Source organism: Hydra viridissima, unplaced genomic scaffold, assembly GCF_058129835.1.
Source record: "Hydra viridissima isolate aposymbiotic clone 2 unplaced genomic scaffold, HvirCarnegie_v1 scaffold_1, whole genome shotgun sequence".
Taxonomy (NCBI): Eukaryota; Metazoa; Cnidaria; class Hydrozoa; order Anthoathecata; family Hydridae; genus Hydra; species Hydra viridissima.
Window position 1 is genome coordinate 34394029 of NW_028324300.1, and position 12566 is coordinate 34406594.

At 30.0% G+C, this 12566-nt stretch overlaps 1 protein-coding gene across 1 annotated transcript; it reads left to right on the plus strand.

The window, feature by feature from the left end:
- Positions 1–4498: 4498 nt before the first annotated feature.
- Positions 4499–11043, plus strand: LOC145191905 (uncharacterized). The gene is made up of 3 exons (XM_090095715.1): positions 4499–4676; positions 5898–7227; positions 7412–11043. Exons 2-3 carry the CDS (start codon positions 5898–5900, stop codon positions 9892–9894), a joined length of 3813 nt encoding a protein of 1270 aa, XP_089951841.1. The 5' UTR covers positions 4499–4676; the 3' UTR covers positions 9895–11043.
- The last annotated feature ends 1523 nt before the right edge of the window (positions 11044–12566 follow it).

Genomic DNA, 12566 nt, shown 5'->3' on the forward strand with positions numbered 1-12566 from the left:
TAAAGTCGCGACAAAAGTGAAGGTTTAGATCCAATTTTGAACATGTAGGAACCAGGTTTAAGATATAAAAGTCCTAAAAAAATATTTTAATCAATTCTGAATTAAGTTAACTTAGGTAAAGAAAACTAATTTAAAAAATGTGTGTATGCGTGTGTGTGTGTGTGTGTGTTTGTGTGTGTGTATGCACACCCAAAAGGAAGTTATCTTTTAAGATTGTATCTGTGTATGCAGTATCGCAATAAATTTGGCTCTTTCATTTTAAAACAAGTGCTTTAATGTAAAATGTTTTAACCTCAAATAACTAATTACAATTATATGATTGCAATAGGTGAATGTTATGATTGCGGTAGGTGAATGTCTTTTGCATTCTTAATTTTTTAAGGTAAGAATCCGAAAGAACCCTTGATTGCTAAATATAAAGAAAACGAGTATTAGAAATCGAGTCATATTTCTTGACAACTAATTTTGTTAAGAACCTAAATAATTGATATCATTTTCTCCAATATTTCAAAGCCTCTTTGCCTTGTGAACTCAGCTTGCGGTGCTTCATTAATATTTTACTGCTTTTTGAAGAATCTTTGGTTGTTTTTTTTTAAATGTTTTATCATCATTATTACTATGTAATGTTATTTAATATCGTTCATCATTACTTCTCAACACTTTTTTTTTAAACCAAAAATGAGAAAAAGGTCGTTTAAACGAGGCTGAATATTCACAAATTTTTTTAGAAATCATTCAAAGTTCTTAAAAGTCTTCCTTGGGTACCGGGAGGTTCGTGCTGCATCCACTAAAATCTTGTCTTTTTTTTTAGTAGCATCCTGATACTGGATTGCTACAACAAATCAGGTGGAAAAAAATTTAAATGAAAGGCAGAGAGAGATGTTAGCCAAAGAAATATTTATGAAATATGATAAATATATCTAAGTATATTATATCTAGATATATTATATAATATAGTATATTATATATATTAATAATAGATATATGCTTAATATAGTATTTTATATATATTAATAATAAATATGTTATAAAAGACGGAAAGATGTTAGGCGAAATATGTTTGAGCAGAAAAAAGTCAGGACAGAAAATACCGGAATTTAATTTCATTTTAAAGGAAATTCTGTTTATAAAAGTTAGAAGGTTTTGATGATGGCTTTTTGATGGATTTTCTTTGACTTTAGGTCAAAATTTCAAGAACTTTTAAGTTCAAAAAAGCTGTATATCAAAATGTACGCTTGTCATAAAATGTTTGGCTATAAAAATTATTTTCTTGTTTTTATGAAAATTAAGAAATTATTTAAGATTAAATATGTCTATTTTGAGGTTAAATTTGCCACATGCTTTTGATATTAAATCAGTCACATAACTTTTTTTTTCTTATATGGCCTGCAGACTAAAAGGTTCAACCGTTTAACCCTTCTATGGATTAAATGATCTGACCATTTTTACCATAAAAAAAGGAGCTTTGTTTAGAGACAAAATTAGAATAAGCTCGACGCAAAGTTATGTAAAACACGTGTTGTATTGGAGCATAACTTGTAAGTCGTATTTATTCTCTCGTTATGCATTTGTATTTCTTCCCCACGGCGCATAGGAAGATGTGCTGTGACCTTGCAACACTCAGAAAGTTTTTTTTTTTAACTATTATTAAGAAAACATTTCTTTGTTTCAAAAATGTAAAAAACAACTTTTTTCAATAGGGGGTAAATCACATTTTTTAAGAGAGTACCTAGTACCTAGGAATTTTGTTGCTCAAGAAAGGTAACTAAGAGGTATGGGGCTTACTCAAACTTCTAGTATTATAATAATGGTGTCGATAGAGGGTGGCTAGCAAATAATAAGGATATTTGGAGCTTTCTCAACTCCACCCCAACCCCTAGCTCCCCTATTCCTAGAGCTACGTCTCCTAAAATAGCATCTGTTTTTTTTTTATTCTATCATAAATAATATTCAAATTTCATCAAAAAATCACTTTTTGTTTAAGATTTATGATCAAGTAAAACTTAGAATTACACCAACTTACCTCCTGAAATAACTTTAAATTGTCGTAACTTTTAAGCAAGAAAATCATTTATGATGAAATTTTTATCTGCTTTAACATAACATGAAAAAAAAAAAGATTTGATAAGAGCTTCTAAGAACCATGTCTTCAAGGAGGGGGAGGAAATTCTTGATCGATCACTATAAAATCTTGCCCGCTCAAAGAGTCGGCTTTAATTATCAACAGTTAGTAATGACCTTTGCTAATTGCTAATAATTAAAGGATTGTAAAATCATAAAACCATTTTAAAATCAACTTTCCTTTTAACGCAAGGTAAAGTTCTATCAAAGTTCTATCAAAGATTTGCGTACAATGAATCAGAGAACACCTTACCTTTGAAAACGTTTGGTCGGAAGAAGTTTAAGAAACCTTTCTTTTTCAGAAAAAAGACTTGCAAGATCAATTTCACGTTTAATTCATTAAAATGTAAATAAAATTTATTATTAACATAAGCGTAAAAAATAATTAGTTAAAGTTAAAAAACGGTTTTTCTTTGACTCGTTAATTTCGGGAAAAGTAATACGTAACGGAATAACTGATTGTATTAATTGGTTTTTTAAATTAAAGTCGTTCATTACGATTTTTCCGTTAAAAAGTGCTCAATAAATTTGGACTTTCCGGAATTTCTTTGCAAAACCTTTCATTCGTTTACTTTTTTTTTTTTTTTGAGCGTGTTCGCGTGCTCAAGCGTAGTTCAAATTTAGTCTAAGGTGTCAATTGAATGATAGTTTAACCAAAAAAATTTAAAACATATAAATACATTTCCTAGACTGTTGTCATAATTTATTAATTATTATATGTAAAACTTCACATTTTTTTATTTAATTTAAAATGATTTTTCGTTACCAGGATAGTTATCAATAAAATGATTTTTTTTTCATAAAATTTTCGTAAGTTCCGATAATAATTGTCAATTTGTTTTTAAAAAAACTCGGAATTAATTGCAGGTTTCGGAGCTTTTTCGTCCATCCTTGCAACAGTTTCATTTGAGTTATGGGCACTTGTTAAATCGGGCCGAAATATGAATTCGGGATAATGTTTATGAAGAAATGGGAGGAGCCTTTTTATTAAGCATTCCTCAATATATAGCTCAGATTTGATTGCGCATGATTTGGTTTTAAGAATAAGAGGAGTCAATATACCTGCAATCGAAATTGCTACCCATACGAGAACTTTTGAAGGGAATTTTTTTCCCCTGCATATTGAACACATATTGATGTACAACCCGGTGTAAAATCCTGCGTTTCCGGGTATTTCCGTACCATTAAGTAAGAAACATTTTTTGTTGTCGAACACTATATCTTTTTTTTTTTTTCCCATAAAGATAGTTTACCATCTTTTGACTCAATTTGTTGGCTCTCAAAGCTTGATCAAAACTGTACTTTGGAGTTTTTTTTCGTTTATGGTAAGAAATTTGCATTTTCGACAATTGGTATGAAATATTTTGATGGCTTTTTCCAAATTTCTGGCCCAGTTTTTGTTGACTCATTCCAATCTATTGTTTGTCACTTGAATTGAGCTCTCTTAGCTGGTGTCCATGAAGATGGCCGTCCAGTTTTTTTTCTTGTCTTTAACTGGTCGATTAGTGTGCTACTTATTTAAGACCTAATACTAAAATTGCATATTCTGATATAAAAAGTAATTGACAATTTCTGATTTTTTCATTTTCGGATTATTTACAATATTATTTTTAACACTTTCTTGAAGATTTTCTCACCCGGAAATGTTTAACCTCATTTTAAAAAATATCTTTTTAGCTATACTTTAGACACATAGTTGATTGTAAATTAAGTAAAACAACAGATTTTCATATCGATTTATTTGTGAAAAATTAATTTAACTTTAGACTTAACTTTTTTGCCACTCTTAAGAGTTCCTGCTGCCAAACACGTGTAGATAGTTACAAATATTGAAAAAAATAGTCCATGACTGTTTTAGAAAATAATTAACCTCCACATATTAAAAACTGTAGCTAGCTATAATTGAATATAATTTGGTTTTCTAAACTCGTTTCAAATCTCTAAGTATTCAAAATATGCAATATAAGTAATTTATGTATTATATGCACTGTATGCAGTATATGCAAATATTTATTTAGTATACGCTATAATGCTATATTTTCATACGCTATACATGCTATATTTTCACAATATATGCAATATATGCTATATAAACAATATATTTATTATATATGCAATAGATACAATCTGTTTGTGTGTGAGTATGTGTGAGTGTGTGTGTCTATATATATATATATATATATATATATATATATATATATATATATATATATATATATATATATATATATATAAATGTAAATTGATACATTTATTAGACTATATTTATATTTGTTCAAATTCTCACAACTTATTTATTAATAAAGTTAAATTAAGTATTAAAAATTGATTGGTTGTCGTACGAATTCTATATGCTACTATAAATAATGAAAACTCCAAAAGAGATGCTAGCGACGTACAGTAAGTGCATGTGTGAGCATTATTTGTCCGTAGCAGCTCAAAAAAAGTTTGGAAATAAGCTTCTTGTGTTCAAGTAGCAAGTTCGCTTCGACGTTAAATAAAATGGAGATTAGTGACTTATTTTTGTCGATTGCTTTCCGACAAACTTATAAAGCGTAAGTTTTTGCAAATTTAATAACAATAATAAAATAATAACAAAATTAGCTGAAATAGCAAAAATAAACGAGCAGCTGATGTACTTTTTGTTGTTAGCATTTTCTAAAAATTTAGAAACCTTTTTAATGAAGAGCTATGCAATTTTTTTAATCAAAATCAATAACCTTTTTTTGGTGCTTTAGTTGTACGCGGCAGTGTTTAATAAAATTTAATAAATATTTCAGATAAATGATTCCTCTATAAGTTTTTTTTATTCAAAATCTTAACTTTCGCTAAGTTTAAATGATTTCTCCAGCAGCTTTTAATGAAAAATATCGTGGCTTGCTTTTAATGAAAAATATCGTGGCTTGCTTTTAATAAAAAATATCCGTGGCTTTAGCAGACATAATGGTAGTTTTTAAATGTTAAGTTTAAACAAGTGAACTTTAATGGCAATCTTTGAAGAAATGTAAATTGAAAAAAATCAATTCTGTATTCAACTTTAAATCATATTTGAGTTCAACAACCAATGCCATTCTTATAGTTAGACACTACATTTATTAATAAATCAATTAATAACCTACACCAACAATATATACATATACATATACACATAGGCGCCGAGTCCACGGGGGCAACAGGAGCAGTGCCCCCCCTCCCCCGGAAATTTATACTAATAATATATTATCACGGATTATCGTGAGGGCGAGAGTATCTATTCGCCCCCGTAATCTTATTTAACTCACAAAACCTAATTTTCTGGTCCATCCAACCTGGAAATGAATTAATATCAGTTAATTAAAAAATTGATTATTTGCTTTTGTTACCATCATACTCACTTGCTCTCTAAAAATTTTAGTACATGTGTACACGTGAAAGTGTAAATGTTGAAAGAAAATTTTGACTTTTCAGTAATTTGATTGAATTGTTTTTTTAAAATTTGGACCAGCAAAATAAAACATTTTACAAGCGATTTGTTGAAAAATTTCACAAGAATTTTTAATGGCAACTCTTGCTAATTGCATCTTTTAAACTCATACTTTAGATTCACGAAGTGTTTTTTACTTTCTTAAAGGTTTTTCTTTGAAATTTTCTCATTTTCAAAAAAATGAAACCTAAATTTTTTGAACCTTTAGTTCAATTAATGCGAAATTTTGTTACAAGTTCGCAATTCAATAGCGTTATGCTAAAAGATTATAATTAATAATTTATCATTTCAAAAGTTTGATTTTTCTTTTAAGATGACGGATCGCAATCTAATAAAAAATCTCCAACTTTCCAACAAAAGTTATTTATATCGAGGGAATAACGTTTTTGTTAAATATAGTCCTGAAATAACCAGCAAACGTATCAACACTGACTCTACTAACTTGGATGTTCTCTTCAAGCAAGTACATTCTGGAAATGAACGCACCAACGTCGAATCACCGACAATATTCCGAAAAACTGAGCTTCAAAGTAATACGAAAATAAGTGACGAGGAAAATAAATATGGTAGCAATTACAATATGCTAAAAATGGCTAAAAGCGTTCCCAGCATAATCACTTTGAGCGAACCCAATAGAGACAACAATCACGTGCTAGGTTTTAAAGCGTCAAGTAAGTTTCTAAACTCAAAAATAAATGATATTGATTTGCGTTCATCAAGCTATTCCAGTTTTGCAGATAAGCTTGAGAAAAAAAGAGCACTTTGGAAGAGTGAGCATCGTTTAAGAGAATTAACACAAGACATTTTAAAAAAAAAAAAAGAAATAAAAACGAGAGAATTTTTAACTATAAAACAACCAAATGAAACATCTCATTATAACTTTGAAAATCTTTCTCGCTACAGGACTTCTCCAGTTATTAATAATAAACATCACCATTTTTTCACTGAACTTAATGAACCCCCAACAACAATTGTTGTATCTCAAAAATTAGATGCAGCTGTTCCCTCGTCGATACCTCCAAGACCAAGCATTAATAGTGCTGGTCAAGTTCAATCTAAAAAGAGTATTCTAAAAAATCCTTTACCAATTGAAAATCAAGGCAAAGACAATTATTCCGAGAAAAACAGTCCGAATAAAAATATGAAGCGCAATAACATTTTCGATAGCACTAAATATAACGCCTTTGTTAATACTCAGCACAACTCCATTACTGCCAATATCACGGTACCGGTAAAGCAATGGCGAGATGATGAAATAAAAAGTGACGAAATGAATCTGATTCATTCTGAAAAAACTTATGAGAGAATTAAGCAACCACAAGATGAGCTATCCTCTGCGCCATCAGAGCATTCAAAGCTACATCAATCGTTGAATACTGTCTTTGAAATGCAAAATAAACGAATTCAAAAAGCTGTTAATTATTTATCTATGCCCGAAATGAAGTTTTCCACTGGTAAAAAGATAAACGATGCTAGAAAGAAAAGCAATGAGTTGAAAAAAGGAAATAATAACGTTTCTGGTGTCAAAGGGAAAATGAATGTTGCACAAGGTTCAGTTTTCAACGGCATACAGAAAGAGGACTTTGGTGAACTTAACTTTGACGACGGTCATTTAAGTGGAACTACGCACTCAAACTTACAAGGTGAAGATCAATAGATTTTTAGAGAGATTAAAACGATTAAATGATTAAAGCGATAAAATGATTAATGATAGAGTGATTAAAGCGATTAAAGCGTGATATTTATGCATTAATTAACTTGAGAGTACAGTTTTATTTTAGATATATTTTAGGATATTTTTCTAACTTAAAATAAATTTTTTTTTAGGAGAATCCAATGGTGCCAGTCGATGTCAGATTGTTTTGCCATCTTCAATTGATAATTTTAACATTGGAAGCTTTGACGATGAGATTGGCTTAAACAAACAATCTAAAAAAAGTAAAGAAACTTACATGCAAGAACTTAATGATGAAGAAGATGGCAAAAAAAGCATTCATTCAAAACTCGAAATTATACTAAAAGAAAAGATAACAACAATAAATGGAAAAATGCGTGAGAAAAAACCAACTATAAATCAGCAGTTTTTTTCGAATAACTCTATAACAGCAGACGAATTAAAGTTATTAGAAAAGGACGACTTAACTAAAAAATCAACAGACATAACCCAGTTTTCATTAGCAGCCGAACAAAATCTTGTCTCGTCTAACACAGAAAAAAAGTTTGAAAATCATTCTTCATATCGTAACACTTTTAATAGCTCTGACTTTGAACAATTTTTGAAAGAGAAGAAGAAAGCTCCAACTTCCTATCAAACTCTTCGCTTAAGCGTAGGAGATAAAGAGGAGTTGATAAAACGCGAGACTTTAATAAACGAGATTAAAGCAGCGGTTTTATCTCGATCAACTGAAAATTTATCAAAAAAATCACCAGAAACTTACACTCCTCATAAGCTACTGACAAATGTTGACTTTATTGATTACACAAAAAGCGATACGAACATTCATGAGAAGATATCTGATAATAAAGAAGATTTTCATGATTTTAAGGTTCAAAAAAACCTCGGAGAACATAACATTTCAAATAAAGATGTATTTAATATTTCTGAAGATTTTTTGCCGATAAGAGAGCAAAAATCAAAACTTGACCTCAACTCTCCGGGTTTACTTCTTAAAGTAGAGAACCTTCCCCTTCAAAGCCAATCACCAGCTCCAATCCGCAGAGAATTAAATTCCCCCATTACAGTGAATCCTCTAGTTCCGAATCATGATGGTAATGTAAGTCCATTACTAGCTAACAAGAAGTTAAAAAAAACTGATTTGCGGCCAATCAATAAAAATGCAGTAGCTGAAATGTTAAACTTTCATTTATGGGATAAAAATGGTTGGGATCGTCTTGATGAAACGCGGCGGTTTTTAACCGAAAAAGCAGTTAGTGAGTCCGCTTTAATAAACGAGGAGAGGAATAATATAAAAAACCTCCCTTTTTTTCAAGATGAAATTTTTCAAATAAGAAATAATGGATCAAGTAGTCCACGTAAATTTAGTCTGACTGATTCTGAATTTGAAATCGGACGACAAATTTCTTTAGGAGAATCGAACCCAGCAAAGCACATTCAAAAAGGTAACGATGAAAACGAGAAAAACAACGTTGATACGGAGAATGATACTTATGAAAATATTTTCGAAACAACATGGTTATCATCACTTGAAAATGAGAGCAATCATTATAAAAATACTGAAACGGAAGTTTCTCCTTCCAGCTCGCTTAATGAAAAAATCAGTAAGAAGGTCAAACCAAGAATAATAGGTGAAATTAAACGTATTGAAATGGAGAACCTACATTCTGAAAGTGCGTTTAAAGATAATAATAAAATTTTTAAAATGAATAGATTATCTATTCCTAAAGTTTTAGGGCACGAGGTCGATAAAGATAATGAGAGCTCATTTAATTTTAATAAACACTTAGAAAACAACGAGTCAGTAAAAAGTCCATTTAATGAGAAAAAGTTAGTCTCAGGGATTAATAAAAGCATAGTTCAATATATTGGAGTTGATTTGCTTTCATCGCAAACTACGAACAAAAATGCCATATCTCCTCGGGATACACCGTCTCATGTCACATCTCCTCGGGGTACACCGTCTCATACCACATCTCCTCGGGGTTCAACTGATGTAAAATGGAGCAATGAGAATTATTTGGCAGTAAATATTGGCAAGATAAACATTCCAAAAAATTTTCTAGAACGAAATAGTGAAGAATCAACTGCAGATGATCAGAAATATCCTCCACAAATTGGGAATGACTTATTTGAGAAAAAGACAACAATATTAACTACTGATTCGTCCCTAAATAACCATGCTTGGTTAACACCGAAGCAAACCACTCCGCGCAAGCTAAGTATACGGCTGAAACAATTGTTTTCACCGACGCATAAACGAAAAAACTCATTGCTTAATTCTGATGATGACATAGCTCGCCGAAAAAACATAAATAAAACTGGAGCATTTGGTTTTGAAAACGAATCACCATTAAATCAAAGTGAAGACGACATTGATGAAGACTTTATAAGCAACGAAGAATGGAAAGGGATGAACGACTCGTGGAAATCTAGAGCACGAAAAGAAAATGTTTTTAATCTAGATAGCTTGCGCTCTAAAGATGATCTTGATGGTTTCTCTCTAAAAAAGCAGCCAAAGATTAGAAAACCGTTAACAACGAATACTTTTTCACAAAAAATCCGTAAAGATAAATTCTCCACAACCATTCCAATAACTTTTGTTGATAAAAGTAAAAACGAAGTTGAAAGATAAGAAAAAAGAACTTACAGGAGACGAGGAATGTTCGATAAAAAGGGAAAAATCTTAAGTTAGAAATAAAAATACAATAAAAACATGCAACGTGATCAATAAGAAAAAGTATATTTAGGACGTACAGAAAAATTTAGTCTGAACCATCACTTGGTGTATTAAAGAGACGCTCACTTTCCCTTCACGCTGTTTTATCCAAAAACGTAATTGTATTTATAGGTATTACAACTATTAATTGCAGCTATGGAAATCAAGTAAAGTTTAGTCTGAACCATTACTTTATCCATTAATTTGGTCTGAACCATCTTTTGGTGCATTGATCCAAGATTTAATTGTATTTATAGGTATTACAATGATTAATTTTAGCTACGAAAATCATGAGAATTTTCTTGACGATTATGATGAAGATATTTCAAGCAACATCTCAGAGCCCGACCAAGATATTTAAAGATTAGATAAGCATATGGCAGAATTATTGATTTTTTTTTTTGCTTAAGGAATGATTGGAAGCATTTAGTTACTAAGAGAAACGTTTTTGCCGACAGATTGGCTACAAGTGCGTACGCTCTTTTTTAGAGCAATCAAAAACTTTGTGAAAAAACATCGCTATCTTCTTCTCCTCTTGTCTCCTATTTGTATAGCTTACAAAAAAGTGGCAACAACGCAATATACTGAGTTCATCAGCTTTTCTAGTTTAACCATTTGAAACAACGTTCTTGGTGTGTTTATTTGCTACCTTTTTTTTCTTGTTCGTATTGAAATTTTTATAAACTTAACGCTATTTTTGAAAAATGAAGAGTAGCTTTGTAATAATTTTCTTTTCTTTTTTTTTTTTTATATAGCAAATAAGTACATTAACTTTTTCTATTTTTGTCTCTTTTTAACTTTGATTTTTTTAGCATATTTAATACAAAATCTTTTGTATGGAAAGGTTGTGTTATTTTTTCACAAGGTCGGTAATAAATCTTCTGATTGAAAAAGAATTTTTATCCTCAGAGAGAATTTGGCAAAAATGATAAATATACTTACATCTGTTATTAGTTTTTACTATTTGAACAACTTTAATTGCGAAAATTTGATTGATGGGTAACTTGATTTTCCAACTATAGCTTTTAGAAATTTTGAACGGAGTTAAAAAGAAAATGAATTAAATCTCTGAAGTTCTTCATTGGTTAATTTTGTTGTTTCTTCAGAAACAATTGCTCAAAAGTATCATGTCAATTGTTCCTCTTCGTGATCTTTTTTCATTACAACCTTTTTTTCTATATTCTGCAAAGTATCTTCACCGAGGCTATATTAAAATTCTTACGGCTAGATAGGTCCATACTTTTTATGTACGGCTAGATAGATCTATACAATTCTTTTAATGTAGCAGCAAAATTCCTTGAAATGTAAGTTCTTTATATATATATATATATATATATATATATATATATATATATATATATATATATATATATATATATATATATATATATATATATATATATATATATATATATATATCAGTGTTTGGAAGAACGCGTTCCAAGGAACGGATTCCTGGAACGAGTTCTTTTTTGGAGAAACGAAGCTTGGAACTAGTTCTTTATAAAATAGCGGAACGAGGAAAGAGAACGAATTCTTTTTTTGGAGGAACGTGAATGAAAAGTAATACTTTCATGAAAATTTATAGCTTTGCTTTTTGATTTATAATTGTTTTTGACAGTTCAAAAACAAAATTGTGTTTTGTGGGGCCCTTTAGGAAAAGTTGAGCGGCTATTTTCGACAGGGTCTAATGTGATGACTGAAAAAATGTGATGACTGAAAAAACGTGATGACTGAAAAAATGTGATGACTGAAAAAATGTGATGACTGAAAAAAATGTGATGACTGAAAAAATGTGATGACTGAAAAAATGTGATGACTGAAAAAATGTGATGACTGAAAAAAATGTGATGACTGAAAAAATGTGATGACTGAAAAAAATGTGATGACTGAAAAAATGTGATGACTGAAAAAATGTGATGACTGAAAAAAATGTGATGACTGAAAAAATGTGATGACTGAAAAAAATGTGATGACTGAAAAAATGTGATGACTGAAAAAAATGTGATGACTAAAAAAATGTGATGACTGAAAAAATGTAATGACTGAAAAAATGTGATGACTGAAAAAATGTGATGGCTGAAAAAAGACGTGAATTGTGTGACTCTCTATTTGAAAAATTAGTTATATTGAAACAAAACAAAATTGGTGTTTAAAATTTTCTTTGCCTTCATAATTTTTATTTGTTTTCTAAATTTTTATTATCCAATGACATTTTTGTAATGCTCCGAGCTGAAATTAATATATCAATTTAATGTGTATAAAGTTCGTACAGGGGCAGACTAGGCCGGCAGGACACCAGAATATTAAAAAAAAACTTTCTAAATGTAATGATTAAATACGTTAAAAAAGCATCGCTTTCATAAAGAAACAATAAGTTTGCTCTCATTTTATCATAAATGTGGAATCAGCAAAACCATTTATATGTAAAAATAAGTTTAAAAAAAGGAACGAAGTAGGAACGAGTTCTAATTTTTGAGGAACATGGAGCGAGTTTCTTTTTTGAGCGAGGAACTGGAACGAGTTCTTATTTTGCAAAATAGACGGAAAACGGAACGAGATCCTTTTAAAAAAGAACTTAATATTTC